The 19,884-nt window shown below is 41.5% G+C and overlaps 1 protein-coding gene across 1 annotated transcript in view; it reads left to right on the forward strand.

Annotated features, from left to right (window-relative positions):
• The first annotated feature begins 7,187 nt into the window (after positions 1–7,187).
• npffl (neuropeptide FF-amide peptide precursor like) overlaps positions 7,188–19,884 on the forward strand; it is a 30,884-nt gene continuing 18,187 nt past the window's right edge. The window contains exon 1 of the mRNA XM_039746797.1: positions 7,188–7,868. Coding sequence (XP_039602731.1) covers positions 7,656–7,868 — 213 coding nt within the window. The 5' untranslated portion in view covers positions 7,188–7,655. The remainder of the gene's footprint in view (positions 7,869–19,884) is intronic.

Here is a 19,884-nt window from a genome sequence, read left to right on the forward strand (position 1 = left end):
TTTGTTGGATTTCTTTTCTCATCACTTCTTGCTTTGGGGTCAAGGTAATTATTGTATATAGCACCTACGCTTATTTTTCTTGTTTTTCTTAATGTTCCTGTATTGTATACATTAGCAAGACATTACTGTTGTGACCACCAGGGGGTGTTGCAACACCCACCACAACATCACAGACACAAGTTCCAGTGAGGACAAAAGGTTTTATTGTGTGAAACTCTTACACACACACACACACACACATTTCCACTATACACAAAATATAAATGAAACTCGCAGTAATCCTTCCATCTCCCCTCCACTCCTCCTGTCTTCCTCCTCCCAACTCTGGCTCCCCTTCCTGACGCAGCCTGCTCCTTTTTTAGAAAACTCTGGAGCACTTTCGGTGTCCTGAGACTATGGCTCAGGAGTACTTCAGGGTACATTTGAAGCACCACAAAGTAGTGTTCTCTAGTCCCTTCAGCGCCCCCTGGTGGCACCTGTGGAATCCAACAGGGCTGACCCAAAGAACCAGAATTCCCCACTATGCCCTAATGGTATCCTCAGGGGCACCATAGCCCAGGGACACTGCCATCTAATGTGTGAATGGAGATAATGACCTGACTACATTGCCTTCCCCTGTCCTAATGTGATAATGGTGTTCAGGCTTAGTAAGGATCCTGGATCAACTCCGGCTGGAATGCTAGTCCCAACATGCCGTTCCTCACCCTATAAATAGTTATTGGCACAACTGCAATAAACCAAAATTCGTTTTTTTGGAAAAGACATCACCATCTGTGCCTCAATTCTCACATCCCCTGGTTGTTCGGTAATGGCTGCAGGTACCCAGAGGCACCACACAGCATCTCCAGTGAAGCTTAGACAATTTTGTGACACTCATCTTGGCTAATTGATAGAAAGAGAAGAAGATAAAAGTGGTTTACAAAAGACAGTGTCAAGCCGAATACAAATATATTTTCATATTTGACTGTATCATGTAGGGATTTGGAGAAATGTAAAATTAACTTTTATTGAATTTAGTGTGTTTAACCACTTAATGATGTCGGCACACCGCATGAGTTCAATTGAGCTAAAGATGTTTTGCTGTTGATTTTCATTTGTACTTGGCATCTGATGCTTCTTGTTTCAGTGTCTAAAATTAGTCGGCCAGCATTCCATCAGGTCTCCAGCATGGATCATCTTCTTCCATATCTTCCTGTCCTCTGCGTCTTGCTTTGTCACACCCATCACCTTCATGTCCTCTCTCACCACATCCATAAACTTCCTCTTATGCCTTCCTCTTTTCCTCTTACCTGGCAGCTCTATCCTTAGCACCCTTCTCCTAATATAACCAGCATCTCTCCTCTGCACATGTCCAAACCAACGCAATCTCGCCTTTCTGACTTTTTCTCCCAACCGTCCCAACCGAACTGACCCTCTAATGTCCTCATTTCTAATTCTGACCATCCTCGTCACACCCAATGCAAATCTTAACATCTTTAACTCTGCTACCTCCAGCTCTGCCTCCTGCTTTCTGGTCAGTGCCACCGTCTCTAACCCATATAACACAGCTGATCTCACTACCGCCCTGTAGACCTTTCCTTTCACTCTTGCTGATATTTGTCTGTCACAAATCACTCCTGACACTCTTCTCCACCCACTCCACCCTGCCTGCACTCTCTTTTTCACCTCTCTTCCACAATCCCCATTACTCTGTATTGTTGATCCTAAGTATTTAAACTCATCCACCTTCACCAACTGTACTTCCTGCATCCTCATCGACATTCTTCTCCAAATATCTCCTGTAACTACTTATAAGACCTGCAAAACAATCAAGATGAATTTTGGACCATTCCCCCTTTCAAATCTGCTTTAGGTCATCAGTAATTTGGGTTGTTTTGATTGCACAGCCAATTGTTTTGCTACTGATTTTCATTTGTACTTGGCATCTGATGCTTCTTGTTTCAGTGTCTAACATTAGTCGGCCAGCATTAATGGATACCACTTGCCCTGATACTGCTTGTCCATCATTACCTTTCACCACCTTCGTCACTGACAGCACTAAGATTAGAAGAGAAGAAGACCAAGTGCGAGTGCAGTAAATGACTCTTTAGCGACATGTTGGACTTCACGCTTTTGTTTGCTGTTGTCCACCAGCTGAATGAAACTTGTGGTCCTGTAGTTTAGAAGAAAATTCTCAGCAACATCCTTGAATGCCTACCATATAATTTCCTCCAGCCCCACTATCAGATCTTTGAGCCACTTGCCATTGAGGGCATATCTGATTTGTAGACCAGCAAAAAAATGCCTTCCTCCATCTTGGTATCAGCTATTTGTGGAAACATCTGTCTGAAATATAGAAATCCTTTGCAAATGCTTTGCTTGTTCATTGCTATCACAAAATATTTTCATCAGTCCAAGTCTTATATGAAGAGCAGTCAAACATGTCTTTGTTGAGTCGAAAAGAGGTTTATGTGCCACATAACAGCAGCAGCCAGTTCTGTTTAATGTCACAAGACTCTAGCATGACTGTCCCATTTGCAGTACTTGGTCTATGTGAACAATAGAGCCACTGTTTTTAGATCACCTCAGATGTTCTAGTGGTACTTGCTGTACTGTTTATGTACTTTTCCATAGGAAAATTTTACTGCTCGAAAGTTGCTCTTTGATGGCTCCTGAGACGTTCATGAGATGCTCTTTTGTGTTTTTCTTTTAAGAATCAACCTCGTCACAGATGTTTCTTCTACAATTCCTTAGCTTCAGACAAAAAAGGAGACATGAGATAAAACTGAGGTAAAAGGAGTCAAAACTGAGAAGTTGGTTTGAAGCACATGGTATATTTGGTGAGATCTCTTATTAGTCTTGTTGTCATCTCTTTCAAGACTTCATATTTTTTATGTATTGCTGTACTGATGCCTATTATCTAAGGTGAATTACAATATTTGAGATACGATCAGGTCCATTTCTTTTGTTTTTCCAGTTGGATCACAGGCAGATGATGTGGTCACACATTGGTGTCTGTAGTGGGATCTGAACCCACAACCTCAGGGTTTGATTTCCAAAAGCCTAACCACTGTCTGCCTTTTATTCCAGAGTGACTATGATCTAATGGGAGCACAGCAATATAAATGAAAGCAACTCATAATCTTATTCGGAATTAAAGTCTACAGTTTTGTAATCATAGTAAAGTGCTTTATTACCACAAACAAACTTTCCATACATTTTACCAGATATTACTGAGCATGCAATGCAGATATTTTCAAATTGCAAAAAAATGACACAACACGACTGGGAAGGTCTGAACCCATGGTATGACTTTACTGAGATCTCTGTTTAAACAGACAAGGGGCACTTGTGAAGTGTCAATGTCAGACAAATAAAGGAGCCATAAAAAAGTTTTGGGACAGCCACCCGTATAATATTCCTGGTATCAAATGGATAAATTAGTTGTACAGATGTGTACAGGTTCGAGTTCAGTACAGAACTAATTTGAGATTGTCAAGATGGCGGTTTTAAAGACTAGCAGAGGAACTGACATCATCAATGGGGGCGGAACCAGAAGTGACATCATCGGAACCAGGTGGAATTTCCCGTAACTGGTCTGCATAGAAGTGAGATAAAGAGTCAGTGTACTCCGCCACCCCCTGGTCTGGTGTGGAATTACTCTCGTTCAAGCCATTTAGCTACCTCCTATGCCCATGTGTGTGACAGAGGATATTGGGGTGTTTATTTCTCAGGAGGAAAATCTGAGAAGCGTTAGGCAAAAGAACTTGTCTCCATTTTATTGCTTTGTGAACTCATTGTTGTCTAGGAGAAACCAAAAACATATTAAGTAGATCTCTTTTTTATTTTTTTATTTGTGTTGGTTATTCTTATAACATGAGAGAGAGGTTGGAAGTGTGCAGTGATTACAGTGCGTTGCTGCACCCACCACACAATGAACCACCCGGACTGAGACTCGAGTGTTATTTAAAGGAGGCACACAATATTTGAGATACACTGGGTTCCATTTCATTTTCCAGTTGGAGCACAGGCAGGTCACACAGTATCAGGAGCAGGATCTACCTCATGTCTGAAGTTTTTGGTGCAAATTTTAACCACCACACACTAAGCCTGGTGTAAGTAATCATATTAACTTATAGATCCACCTTTAGAAGAAACTTCTTCTTATTTCGGCTCAGGTCTCCACCATGGATCATCTTTTTCCATGTCTTCCTGTCTTCTCCATCTTGCTCTGTTACACCCATCACCTGCATGTCCTCTCTCACCACATCCATAAACCTCCTCTTAGGCCTTCTACTATTCCTCTTGCCTGGCAGCTCTATCCTTAACACCCTTCTCTCATTATGCTCCTCATCTCTCCTCTGCACATGTCCAAACCAACGCAATCTCGCCTCTCTGACTTTTTCTCCCAACCGTCCCACCTGAGCTGACCCTCTAATGTCCTCATTCCTAATCCTGACCATCCTCGTCACACCCAATGCAAATCTTAGCATCTTTAACTGCCACCTCCAGCTCTGTCTCCTGCTTTCTGGTCAGTTCCACCGTCTCTAACCCATATAACAAAGCTGGTCTCACTACCGTCCTGTAGACCTTTCCTTTCACTCTTGCTGATATTTGTCTGTCACTCTGACACTCTTCTCCACCCATTCTACCCTGCCTGCACTCTCTTTTTCACCTGTCTTCCACAATCCCCATTACTCTGTATTGTTGATCCTAAGTATTTAAACTCATCCACCTTCACCAACTGTACTCCCTGCATCCTCATCAACATTCTTCTCCAAATATCTCCTGTAGCTGCTTATAAGACCTGCATAACAATCAAGATGAATTTTGGACCATTCCCCCTATTCAAATCTGCTTTAGGTCATCAGTAATTTGGGTTGTTTTCATTGCACAGCCATCTTCAGGTCATACCATAGCTTCTCAATCAGGTTAAGATCAGGACTCTGACCTGGTCATTCCAAAACATAATTTTGCCTCTTTTTCAGCCACTCTTTAGCTGATGTACTCGTGTGCTTTGTCTCATTGTTTTGTTGCATCATCTAACATCTCTTAAACCCGAGGTCACAAGGAGTGCCACAATGGGCTTTAACAGGCCCTACCTCTTGATAGCCCCCCAGCCTTGACTCTCTAAGAAGACAAGGAAATACTCCTAAAAAAAACCCTTGTAGGAAAAAAATGGAAGAAACCTTGGGAAAGGCAGTTCAAAAGAGACCCCTTTCCAGGTAGGTTGGGCGTGCAGTGGGTGTCAAAAAAAAGGGGTCAATACACTACAATTCACAGAATAAAACACAGGTAATCCTCAATACAATATAATAGTACAATAGAAATATTATAAGTACAGAGAAGAATTCCAACAGTTGATGATATCACAGAATAGGATTACGATATGTTCAGAGTCCTGGAGACCTCAGCCTTGGCTGTCTCCCCCCTACTGGCTGTTCAACAACTGATTCAGTTGTGGGCCAGCAAATCAGATGAAAGGACCCCTATACCAGGCGATTCCAGTGCTCCTCCATCAGGGATGACTTTACCTTAGACAGGCAGACAACTCGGCAGGTGGGCAGTGGCACCAAGTGTCACATTTGAGTACCGAGAAGAGTAACAGAATAGGTGAGGGTTAGTAACAAATTCTAACTATCATGTTACTTATGTTTTAGTGCTAATGGCTGACAACAGAGATGCAGTCTGTACAGTTAATCAGCAGCTCTAGTCAGGGTATGCTAAACTGAAGTAGTGAGTCTTCAGCTGGGATTGGACAGCTGAGACCGAAGGGGCATCTTTTATAGTAGCAGGAAGACCATTCCACAGTTTAGGGGCCCTGTAACTAAAAGCTTGACCTTCCACTGTTATTTTATTAATCCTTGGAATCATAAGCAGACCGGCATCTTGAGATCTTAATGTGCGCTCTGGTTTGTAAGTCATAATAAGTTCAGACAAGTAAGCCGGACCTCGGCCATTTATTGCTTTATACGTTAAAAGGAGGATTTTGAAATCTGCCCTAAACCTAACCGGGAGCCAGTGTTAGGATTTAAGAACTGGAGTTATGTGTTCGTATTTTCTTGTTCTTGTAATAATTCTTTTAGCCATATTTTGGATTAACTGGAGGCTGAATAAAAAACATTTTGAACATCCAATCAACACAGCATTGCTGCAGTCAGTCCTACTAGAAATAAATGCTTTAATTAATTTCTCAGAATTCTGCATATTTAGGAAACATCTTAATTTCCCAACATTTTTAAGATGTAAGAAACATGATTTGGACAAGTTTGAAATGTGTTCTTTAAATGACATGCTAGAGTCACAAATAACTCCTAGATTGCGGGCTGATTCAGTTAAATTAATGGTGATTCCAGCTGGGTTAAATAATTGTGACTTTGATGAAGATCTGACACACATTTCATTTGTAAACAATGCAGAAATCCTGGGAATTCCAAAGGGTTCACTTACTTTTTCTTGCAACTTCTCACTAAGGAATCCTGGAAGTCTTCTATTTTCTGTGACCTTCACCAGGACAAATGGCTAGAAAATGATAATTAAGAAGTTGCTTATTTAATAATATGGTCAGAAAAACAGACCATGAGTGACAAAAAAAATGTCTGAAGAGGAGCTGAAAGAATGAAAACTGAACAATGTGGACTTATCAAGTGGCTGGTAGTCTTCTCCACTGGAGAAAAGTGCTACTTATGGTTGTAGGTGGCCCTTATTGGTTCTTCTGGTTTTAGAGTGGGCCTTGACGCTTGTGGACCAGGGTATGAAATACAACATATTCCAGCCATTGTGTCATGTTCCATCAGATGCCAAACCCTTAGGCTGTTTTGCTCCCGATTGTCTTCCATGGCCGAGGACAATTGAACCTCCTGTTCAAATGTTTTTCCGTCCCAAGGAGGATCTGAAGAGGAGGTGAAAGAAGAAAAACCGAATGATTTGGACTCATCAGGTGGCAGGTGGACATCTCCAGTGGAGAAAAGTGCTACTTATGACTTTAGGTGGCCCTTATGGGTTTTAATGATGTTTAGTGTGACCCTTGAAGCTCATGGGTCAGTGTCCTGAAGTATGACACATTCCAGATGTTAAATTTTTATCATTAGATGCCAAACCCTCAGGCAGTTTGGCCCCAATTGCCCCCAGTTGCAGACAAATGAACCACCTTGACAGCCCTGATGAATCTCTATGCTGTGAGGAGATGGTGTACTTGTTCTTTATTTTCCTCTTATTTAAGTAAAGTCTGCACATCTAAAATCTGCGACGGGGCAGTAAACCACTCAACTGCTTATCGGTCTCCTTGCGCGGGTCCGTCGGTGCTTACAAAACAAATGGCAATTAATTAGCCATTCCAACCCTGGTATTTGCATCATGGAGTCCACTTAAAAGGATTTATCGGTTTAATAATCCTGAAAGTTGCTGGGCCCCAGGCTCAGAAGAGTGTGCATAAAGCTACGATGGATGTCTCCCTTGTGATGAGAAGCGCTCCATTGTCCCTGGTAAATGGCTTTCAAATCAGCTAAGCTGCGGCCGCTTTCACCCTCACGCTGCCCCCCACCCCGACCGCTGCCCTCCATTAAAAGGCTCCCCAGCCACTCACTCGGGCTTTATGTCTAATCCCTGTGCATCTCTGGAGTAAATGAGCTGTCAGGAACTATCTGAGGGTATAAAAGCCAAAAAAAAATCCAAGGATGAGTGTGAAGAGAGCAGCACGGGACACAGAGTGGACACGACGGAGCCAAGCGAGACCACCCGCCGCCAAAATCCAGATGGAAAGCCGAGTGTTCCTCACTGCACTGGCCTTGCTGGTGGCGTGGACAAGATTGAGCGCAGGTCTCGAGGAGGGTGTGGAGTCCAAAGAAAGCTACCCGCTGGACTCGGAGGGCAATGTGGCAGACCTGCTGGTGAGACATTTCCTTTTCTCTTTTAGCCGTTAGCCGAGTAGGGCATGCATGTCAAAATCGCCCCGATGGAGGAGCTGCCTCACCTCCGTGGTGATCGTGTCTGTGATGTTCTTAGCCATCAAACTTGAACTCGTGTCAAAGTGGCAGAGAGACCGACATTACAGCTCACCTCCATCAAGAAGAACACAAAATCAAAATCGTCACTTTAGCAAATTAGAGGCGGCTCTTTCGCAATTCAGATTCATAAATGTGTCAAAGAACCCAAAAAAAAAATGACAATACACTCGTCTTTATTCGTACAAAGTCCTTCCATACATCACTGCTTATGCTGTCTAAATGAAATAAACACCTGGATGACATCTCACTTTGTAAAGCTAAATGGCGATAAACCTGAGGTGCTTCTTAAGGAAGACTGAAAGTTTGTGTGTTCCTGGTTTTATCACATCCCCCTGTGCAGGAGTGAGGAAATCTTGGGGTCATCTTAGTAATCCGCACTCTTACTTGCTCAATTACTAACACAACATGTTCACGCACCATAGGTTTCTGATGTAAAAGTATGGCAGAGAGTCTCATTCATGCTTATCACATCCCATCTTGGCTCTGTAACACTCTTCTGTGTGGCACTCAGGACTTAGGAGACTGCACAACATACAGAATCCCACTGTCGGGGGTCCTCTCCCATGAGAACATTCCACTCCTGAACTGAAACATATATTCCATTGACTCATTTGACTAATTCAGTTTAAGATGCTTTTGCTTCTTTTCAAGTCTCTTCACCGTTCAGCCCTTACGCCTCTCCGCAGTCGCCTTCAGCTATAGAAGCCGTCACATCCTCTGTTTTCATTCGAGTCTGTGCCTTCTTTCTGTCCCTTTCTCTTATCTTTATATTATAAGTGACCCAGCATTTAGTATAATGCCTTACATTTCCGCTTTCAGGCATCTGCAACTTTAACTTCTTTTAAAAGGAATCTTTTCAGTCCATCTTTCTCATTGCTGTAATAGTTGTGTATACTATTTTATTTTATTATTGCTTATAAAAGCAGAATTGCAATATTTCAGATGCATTTCTTTTGCCCCCCCTTCTCCCCCCTTCCATTGAAGCACAGGCAGGCTTGATCGTGGTCACACAGTGTCAGTAGTGGGGACTGAAACCACAACCTTAGGGTCTGGGGGCCAAAGCCTTAGCCGCTACATCACACAGGCAGTGTGGGCTTAAATACATTTTACAGTATTTGCACATGAATGTTTAAACATATTTCTGCATGTATGTGCTACTTTTGTCCTGACTCCTCTGCGATTTTCTTTTTTTATCCTTTTCCATTGTATAGCATCCTTTGGGAAACTTTGAAAGGTACTTTTAAATGAATTAAATGTATAAAAATGAAGTACCTCAAGAGCCAAGCACATTTATGCTTGTGCAAACGGTACAAAAGATTCAACACCGCATTCATCTACGTGCTTCATATACACATTGGTGTAACCGGAGGGAGAGGGGGAGTGCAGGGGGACACTTGTGACAGTTTCCACTGATTGATCATACACAGTGTTATGATTCATGTACTCTCTCAAATCGAATTCCTAACATCTCAATTGATACACAACGGAGACATCATCCTGTTATGAATCAGGAGCGTTGACAGTCGGAGAGGCTTCATAATGTCCTGCTGTGCGAGTCTCACTGTTATATTTCTGAGGGCTTTATTTAATGAAGTTACTGCAATTGGCGTAAAGGGTCTACAGAAAAAACCTGGGAATGAGTCACTTAGGAGGTGTCTTTGAGTATTGCAATGAATGATTATATTGGGGAAAAACACACACAGATGGTGAAGGCGCTGGGGTGGCAGGAGATATAAATAAAGAGGTGAAGCTGAGCTGATGGATCAAGGCTTATGCTGACATGAGAGTCCATCAATAAAATACAGAGAGACTGATGAGAAGTCTATCTATCTATCTATCTATCTATCTATCTATCTATCTATCTATCTATCTATCTATCTATCTATCTATCTATCTATCTATCTATCTATCTATCTATCTATCTATCTATCATATAGTGCCTTTCAGATCTATCTATCTATCTATCTATCTATCATATAGTGCCTTTCAGATCTATCTATCTATCCATCTATCTATCTATCGTATAGTGCCTTTCAGATCTATCTATCTATCTATCTATCTATCTTATAGTGCCTTTCAGATCTATCTATCTATCTATCTATCTATCTTATAGTGCCTTTCAGATCTATCTATCTATCTATCTATCTATCTATCTATCTATCTATCTATCTATCTATCTAAAACACAAATGCTGAGTTCCAGGAATATTATTCATCTGTCACCTCCAATTTGTAAATGCAGAATTAGATCTCATTAATAAGCCACTAATATTATGGGATGTACTGTGATGCTGTCACACGCTCTGGTGGCAGCGTCCTGTTCTTTTGTGTGGGTGGCTGTACATTTTTCAATCTGGCTCTTGCTCAACACTAATTGTAAGACACATAAATTGATAGACAGCTGTAACTTGATGGAGATACAGAAGCCATGAATAATTCACCAGAGTCTCTGACTAATTGCAGTCCTAAATTGCCCTAACTGAAAAGGTAATTGCTTCAGTGTTATGAATGGAAATTATTGTGAACTAAATAAATCAAGTTAACAAATGATGCAGACTTTATTGAAAAAAATATTAAACAACTGAAGCATTTGAAACAGAAGATGATGAGTGTTGATGGTATGTTCTCTTATTTTAATGCTGTAACTGTCCACTCACATATCTGTCTGCCGTACATCACAAATGACTGTGGCTTATGGTGCGTATATGGACTGTTGCCTAGGATACGTCAATGTCACTGTGAAGTAAGTGACATCAGTAGTCTACTGCACTCTGGGAAAAAAAAAAAAGATGCTTCGGGTTTGGTGCTGTTACATTGCTAAGTTAAACTGGCCTTACCTGAAATGAACAGGTTTAAGGCTTTATACGTACATTTCTAATACAACTGAATTAAGTCTCTTCACAATAAGAAGTCTAATTTATGTACAAACACTATGAATGGACTTCATGGCTTTAATTAACAGCATCACCCCCAGAAGTCATTTCTAGGGTATATTGCTATTATCTGATTACCTTGGACTGATTTTGATTAAAATGAATATGTTTTAAACTTTAAAAAATTCTTTTTGGGAAAATTTGACATTAGATAGATAGATAGATAGGTAGATGTTGAAATAATCTTTAATTAATTATCCTGGAAAAACACAAAAACATTTAATATGTACTATTAACAGACACTAAACATTCCCAATATTAAGGTCTTTCTTTCTTTCTTTCTTTCTAACTCCCACACTCCTCCCACCTCAAGCTCCGCCCACACATCTTATGGTATTTGTACATCACAATCACTAATTTCTCCCTCCAACATCACTACAGTATGCATCTTGCACTCCATACATACATACATACATTTCAGACAAATGTGTGCTAGATGAGATTTAATTCAACCACAATCACTTCCTATTCTGCACATATATTTGAGAGATTACATGAAAAATTCAGAAATACAACAATTCAGTGGTTAACAAACATCAATCCTAATATGTAGAGAGAGTAATAAAGTCTGCCCCCACATTTTTAACACCAATTCACCTGTTCACCACCTGCTCATGCACTTATGCAGAGCGCCATACTTGTTAATCAGCCTGTAATACAAAAACTCAGGTTTCAGCCTCCTCTTTACACGTACTGTAAGCACTGGCATTACATCAGTCACCATGAGGTTTTCTTCCGTGGTCCTTCTCATTTTCAGAATGACTTGTTTTGCCTATCATAACAAAACATTCCAAACTGGATAGATAGACAGATAGATAGATATGAAAGGCACTATATAATAGATAGATAGATATGAAAGGCACTATATAATAGATAGATAGATAGTTAGATATGAAAGGCACTATATAATGATAGATAGTTAGATAGATATGAAAGGCACTATATAATAGATAGATAGTTAGATAGATAGATATGAAAGGCACTATATAATAGATAGATAGATAGGAAAGACATTATATAATAGATAGATATGAAATGCACTATATGAAATACTACATGCATACATAAAAATGATCACAAAGAGCAACATCTCCCCATCAAATACAAGAATTACTAAAAGAAAGAAAACTTTTGACTTGTCTACAGGTAAAAGATGAGTCCAGTCCTAGTGAGGCACTATAAAAGTGTATTGCATTTCTTGATGCACTTCTCCTGAATTAGTCATTGTCTGAAAGTCTCAGGGTTGGTATGTCAGAGAGAGGATGCGCAGCATTGTTCATAGTGGCACTCAGTTTTGCTTTAATTCCCCCCTTAGCTATGACCTCCAGGGGGTCCATACTGGGTCCCATAACTGAGCCTGCCATCTTGACTCTGCAGGCCTCTCTTGAAGTGACGTTACCAGCCCAGCCCACCATGCTGGCGTCACAGAGTTGTATGACATATAAAGGATGTCACTACCCACATTAAAGGAGCGCAGTCTCCTAAGAACAAAGAGTCTGCTCGGCCCTCTGCACTGTGGTTCCTTTGTGTTACAAGACCAGTTCAGCTGAAATGTGAACACCAGTCTCTGCCACCGTGCCGCCTCACTGGATTCCTTCTCTTCTAATCCAGTTACGTTCTTCCAGTGAATCATTTTTTGAGTTTGTATGCAGCCCGTAGCCATTATGACGTTTCTAAATGTAAGATTGTGTGCCGCTGTATTGGGGTCTCTTTTACTCAAGATGTAATTTTCCTTTCAGCTGTGAACTGAGTATAATGCTGCTTTTTACACTGCATGAATACAAAGATGTACTTTCCACTATTTTATATAAAAACTGTGGTGTCACTGCCACTGTTTCCTGTTGTTGTAGCCCCCTGCCCCTTTTAATAGGTCGTGTGTAGTGCAGCCGGCATTTACTTTCACAAATAATAGGACGGTTCTGTGGAGTCATTTCTGAGTTCCAACTGTTTTACAAAGCAGATGATCTTTTCTGACTTGGCAAACTTTAGTATTTGTGTCTGTCGGCTCCATTTAAAAGATCTTAATGAACCAGTTAGTCCAAATTGCAAGCTGTTATCCGAGCTGGCCGTGGTGACGGCTGGCTGAGTTCTGCTTTGCATGCCTTCACAGGATTGCTGGACTTCCAATATTTGAAGCAAGTGAATGAGACGTTCAAGATAGAATATTGAAAAACCAGTTGTGAATCCCTAAAACAAGATGTCGTAACAGCTACTTTACTGTTAGAGTAAACTGGGAAACATTTTTTTCACAAGTCAGCCTTGTGTGCATTTGCAGTGGATTCAGAAGCTTCTGTCACATCTTGTTGTGCTGCAGCCTTGTGCTAAAATCATTTCATGTTTTTCCCTCATCAAGCAACACTCGATGCCTCAAAATGACAAAGCGAAAATGGGATTTTAGAAATTGAAAAGCTGGAATATCCCATTGACACACATTGCTTTAGTACGTAGGCAGCCATTCCAGCTTGCAGTCTTCTTGGGTCCTCTGTGTCAAGCAAGCTTCAGACACTTGGGTTTGGGGATTTTCTGCCATTCTGCACTGCAGATCCTCCTCATGCTCTGTCTAGATGGGCTGATATGGTCGTTGGACAGTTAGTGTCAGGTCTCCTCAAAGATGCTTGAGTACGTCGAGTCTGAGTTCTGGTTGGACCACCCAAGGAAATTCCCAGAGTTGTCCCTAAGCCACTCCTGTATTGACTTTGAATTGTGCTGAGGGTCATTGAACCTTCGGCTCTTTCTGAGGTCTAGGGGTCTCTGGAACAGGTTTTTCATTAAGATTATCTCTGTATTTTACTCCATGAAGCTTTCCATCGACCCTGAGTAGGCTCCCAGTTCCTGATGTTGCTATCAAAATGGTATTATGCAGTGCAGGTAATGAGCAGTTTCCTCCAGCTGCGATGCTAATCTTGGATTCATCAGACCAGAGAATCTTGAATCTTCTCACAGGCGCTCCTTTAGCAAACTCCAAGCGGGCTTTCAACAACAACAACAACAGCATTTATTTATATAGCACATTTTCATACAAACAGTAGCTCAAAGTGCTTTACATATTAAAGAATAGAAAAATGAAAGACACAATTATAAAACAAAATAAATCAACATTAATTAACATCGAATAAGAGTAAGGTTCAATGGCCAGGGGGGACAGAAAAAACAAAAACTCCAGACGGCTGGAGAAAAAATAAAATCTGTAGGGATTCCAGACCATAAGACCACCCAGTCACCTCTGGGCATTCTACCTAACATAAATGAAACAGTCCTCTTTGGATTTAGGGTTCTCACGGAAGGGCTTGATGATGATGATGGTCATGTAGACTTCTGCCTTTTAATCCGTCCATCATTGTTGGAGCATCATGAAGCTTTGAGTAGGTGGTGGTGGCGCAGGTGTCTTTTACTGAGAAGCTGGCTTCCCTTGAAGCCCAGATTGGTGGGGTTGGCCTTCTGGAAGTTTCTGTCATCTCCACACGTGTTCTCTGGAGTTTAGCCACAGTGACCATTGGGTTCTTAGTCACCTCTCTGATCATGGCCCTTTACCCTCGATTGTTGAGTGTGGGCTGATGGCCTGCTGTGAGGTGTAGTTTTTCCAAACGTCTTTAATTAAAGAATTATGGAGGCCCCTGTGCTCTTAAGAACCATCGGTGCTACAAGAAATGATTGTCACCTTGCCCAGATGTGTGCCTCGACACAACCCTGTCTTTGCAAGCAATTCCTTCAACCTCATGGCTTGGTTTTCCCTCAGATACAAATTGCCAACTGAGAAGATGTGTGCATTTCCAAACGAGGTGCGGAAACATCTCAGCGATGATCACAAAATGGGAAGCACCTGAGCCATCTTTCAAGTGTCACAGCCAAAGTGTCTGAATACTGGTGTCAATGTGATATTTCATTTTTTTATTTTTAATAAATTTGGTTTTCGCTTTGTTATTCTGGGTAAGCGAGTGTTGCTTGAGGAGGAAAAAAATGAATTTAGACAATTTTAGCGCAGGGGTCTGGAAACTTTATAAAAGGCACTGTATTTACTGGGGTGGCACTGATGCCTTCCAGTAAGAAGACACATTGTTTGTGTCCCAGATCCTCCCTGCATGGTGTAGGGGACTGGATTCCCATATGATGGCCACTGCCACCTTGCGTATGTGGGTGGATCCTCTCCCGAATCTCATCTTCCATTGGTCCGTCCCTTATCTCTTGCCAGCTGGACACAAAGTTATTTCTCTGGCCTATTGTCCAAGTAGTGTATGTTTTCCCCATCTCATCAGGGATGCCCCTTTCTTCTTCTAGAGTGGATTTTGCATGTCCTTTCCGTGTCTTTGTCGATTTCCTCCAGATTTCCCCCCACAGTCAAAAGAAATGCAATGTAATTAGGCGGATTGGAGACACTAAATTGGCCCAAGTGTGTGTTTGGTGTGTGCTTGCCTTGCAATGGACTGGCGCCCAGTCCAGGATGTGTGCTGACTTTGTGCCCTCCAGCACTCCCCCAAGACCCTGGTTTGGATTGAGCAGGTTAAACAAATGACATAACTGCATATGTTGATAAAATTAGTTAGGAAGACACTGTTATAATTTTCATATTGAACAAATGGTCATAATGTGTCTCCTCATGATCTCACTCATACTTTATTCATATGTTACAAATATCAGCCAATGCATTATCATTATTATTATTATTACTCCTAGCTTTCCCACTATACCTCAGTTGTGACTTTCCATCAACAATGGCAAATACATCAAAATATGAACTCATACTCAGCGCACACAATAAAACCTGGTGAGACAGATTCTGCATAAAATCTTACTGGGAGACACAGTAAGGACCATGGGCATCACTGCCATTGAATAGTAATGATCTCAGTCGCTGTTCCAGTAATATAAAAACAATCAATTACAGCGCATACTGCCACCCATAGGAAAACTTTACTGCTCAAAGGTTGATCTTTGACGGCTCGTCAGATTCTCGCTTACATTTCATTTAAGAATCAACGTCGTCGCAGATGTTTCTCCTAAAATTCCTTACGAGACATAGCTTCAGACAATAAGGAGATGTGAGATACAAGTGAGGTAAAAAGGAGACAAAATTGAAAATTTGGTGCGAATAGCACATGAGATCCCTTTCTAGTCTTATTGCAAGACTTCGTATTTTTTATTATTATCAGACTGATGCCTTTATTTAAGGCGACATACAGCATTTCAGATGCGATCAGTTATATTTTTTGTTTTGCCATTTAGAACACAGGCAGATGAAGTGACTTGCTTGTGGTCTCACAATGGTGTCAGTAGTGGGATTTGAACCCACAGCCTCAGGGTTTGAAGTCCAAAGTCTTAACCACTGTCTGCCTTTTCTTACTATGAGTGACATTGAGCTACTTGGAGCACAGCAATATCTTTATTTCAATATTTTCATTTTGCTAAAAAATGTTAAAAAAAGTGGACGGCACGGTGGCGCAGTGGTAGCACTGCTGCCTCACAGTTAGGAGACCCGGGTTTGCTTCCCGGGTCCTCCCTGCGTGGAGTTTGCATGTTCTCCCGTGTCTGCGTGGGGTTTCCTCCGGGCACTCCGGTTTCCTCCCACAGTCCAAAGACATGCAGGTTAGGTGGATTGGCAATTCTAAATTGGCCAAAGTGTGTGGTGTGTGTGTGTGTCCTGCGGTGGGTTGGCACCCTGCCCAGGATTGGTTCCTGCCTTGTGCCCTGTGTTGGCTGGGATTGCCTCCAGCAGACCCCAGTGTTCAGATTCAGTGGGTTGGACGATGGATGGATGTTAAAAAAAGATGCTACGTGGAAAATGTTAGCCCATTGTGTAACTTTGTTGAGATTTCTGCTGAAACTCATGAGGAGACCCTGTTGAGGATACCTGGGTATTTCTTTTCCGTCCATCCATTATCCAACCCGCTATAACCTAACACAGGGTCACGAGGGTCTGCGGGAGCCAATCCCATCCAACATAAGGCGCAAGGCAGGAACAAACCCCGGGCAGGGTGCCAGCCCACCGCAGGTAATTTCTTTTCTCAGGAGAAAATTCTTAGAAGCATGAGAGCAAAGAAAATGTCTCCATTTTATTTCTTTCTGATCTCATTGTTGTCTAGGAGAAACCAAAAGAATATTAAAAAGATCTCTTTTTTTGATTTTTCATTCTTATGGGTACTTGAACCCACTGTGTGACTTTGCTGAGCTCTTTGCTGAAACTCACTAGACGCTGTGAGGATACCAGGGTGTGTGAGACAAAAGAAAAGGTCTTTTATTCTTTCTGGTCTCATAGTTGTCTAGGAGAATCCAAAAAACTTATTAAGGAGATCTCTTTTTTTCATTTTCATTCCTATGAGTAGAGCACTGTTTATCTGAATTTTCAACAGTCCACACTCAAATGGTTATTAAAATGGTGCTTTACTGTGTGGTGCTGTTCCTCATTGCTTGATAAAGAACCTTGTCATTCTGATAAGAAGTTTTTTTCTGCGCTCTTTGAAAAGATCTCTAATATATGGACAAAGCTATTGGGATATTGACTACCGTATATACTCACGTATAAGACCGGAAAAATTGATCAAAAAATCAGACCCCGACTTATACGCCCATTCAAAAATGCAACACTTAATTTTTTTTGCCTCCTCCAATCTCCCATTAGTTTCTCAGATGCATCGAATTTTGTTGCAGCAGCCCAGTTACCATTTTCTTTTGCTACTTCAATGACATTTAATTTAAAACCAGCTTCATATTTTTTTCTGATCGAACGCTCCATCATAGATAAGGGATGCGGGTATGAGGGTGTGAGATACAAAAAACACAAATACAATACAATACAATACAGTTTATTTTTGTATAGCCCAAAATCACACAGGAAGTGCCGCAATGGGCTTTAACAGGCCCTGCCTTTGACATCCCCCCAGCCTTGACTCTCTGAGAAGACAAGGAAAAACTCCCAATAAAAACCTTGTAGGGAAAAATGGGAGAAACCTCGGGAAAGGCAGTTCAAAGAGAGACCCCTTTCCAGGTAGGTTGGGCATGCAGTGGGTGTCAAAAGTAGGGGGTCAATACAATACAATATACAGAACAGAACAATTCCTTAAGACAGCATAATAATAAAAATTTTAGAAGTACGGTTTAATAGTAGATGATATGACATAATTAGGTTTGGATATTTTTAGAGTCCTGGAGACCTCATCCATCTAGCTGCCTCCCCATTTGGCCATGCCACGGCTGAAACGTTGCTCCGATGAAAGGACCCCTCTTTCCCATGATTCCTGTGATCCTCCATCAGGGATGACTTTACCATAGGCAGGCAAACAACTTGGCAGGTGGGCCGTGGCACCAATGGCCACATTTGGGTACCGAGAAAAGAAACAGAATAGGTGAGGGTTATTATTCAAATATAATTATCATGTTACTTATATTAAAGTGCTAATGACTAACAACAGAGATGCAGTCTGTACAGTTAATCGGCAGCTCTAGTCAGGATGTGCTAAACTGAAGTAGTGAGTCTTCAGCCGGGATTTAAAGGCTGAGACTGACAAATCAGTGCAAATGTTGCTTTGGAATAGTTCAGGTTTACCGTGAGGTCACGTAGGCACAGTAGAGAGAGAGGTTAGGTGGGCACGCGGATACGGTGCATTGCCATACTGACACAGTGTGCTCCGTGGTGACTCTCTCAGGTGGGCGTTAGCATATTGTAATCTCTTGGACCAATAGCACGAGTTTTCTGCATTCGACTTATACGACCGACATTTTAAAACACCAGAAATTATACTGTAAAAGCAAGTCCCGACTTATCCGCGGGAGAACTTTTCCATGTGTATATATGGTAATTATTGTTATTCATGGAACCTGTCATGGATCTGAAGAAGTCATTTCATTCTGGAACCTTCATAGGGACGATTCTTGTGGGAACAAAAATGATTCCCCTGTGACATCACTCTGAAGAACCACTTTAGTGTTAAGAACGTGCGTCACAGAAGCCAAATGTCATGTCATTTTCTAATCTGTTTAATCCAGAGCAGGGTCCTAGGGTGTTGCTGAAGCTTATTCCATCTATCATAGTGCACCAGGCAGGACCACAAACACACACACTCACTTCAATTTGGCATCACCAATCCACCTAATCTGTATGTCTTTGGACAGTGGGATAAAATCCATGCCGACATGCGGATAACATGCAAACTCCACACATTCATGATGTGAATTCTGGTCTCCTTACTCCGAGGTAGCAAAGCTACCACTGCACCAGTCAGATGTTTCGGTCTCTTACTTATTCACAACCCCCCAAACCTAACTTCCAAAACCTACTTCATCGAAAACGTGGGTGATGGAAGACAAGAAACAATCCCATACAGGACGCTGGTCCATTGCAGGCCCCACTTACTCACAAGGCTGTGTGGATATGGGAGGAGAACCGGGGTTTACAGTGGAAAACTCATAAGGACAAGGAGAGAAGATCTGAAATTCCGCATTGTGAGTGAACACCGTGTGGTGGTTTTATTTCTATACTTTCCAAAGACAGTGGGCCTCAGTTATAGTGCCGTTGGTTAATCAAATGTGTCAGAATTACTATGTAACTAGCTCAGTACTTTTTTGTACACAATATTTGTAGTTAATTAGTTCGCTGGAGCTCCGCACTCTTCAATATGGTACATACGATTACACTTGACTAAAGCATTCCTGACATTTTTTCAATTCCTGCTTTTTCTTAGTGACTGGCCTCAGCTTTTGTTGATGGTCACTGCGCACAATGTTAGACTAAATTGTATTCTTTTTGAATTGAAATGGGTAATCAGTAAGAATAACTGGAATTTTGGGAGTATTTGCTGATGTTGTTTATGATTTTTAATTTGTTTGTATCGGTCACTCTGGGATTACTTTTTGTGTTTTTCATCAGGCATTTATTCAAGATTCAAGTCATTTTGATCCAGCCATAGCCAGACAATGTCGTAACACATCTTGGAGGCTGTATATTTAGATGGTGCAATGAACTGAACGTTTTTTAAT

This window comes from Polypterus senegalus, chromosome 3, assembly GCF_016835505.1.
Source record: "Polypterus senegalus isolate Bchr_013 chromosome 3, ASM1683550v1, whole genome shotgun sequence".
Taxonomy (NCBI): Eukaryota; Metazoa; Chordata; class Cladistia; order Polypteriformes; family Polypteridae; genus Polypterus; species Polypterus senegalus.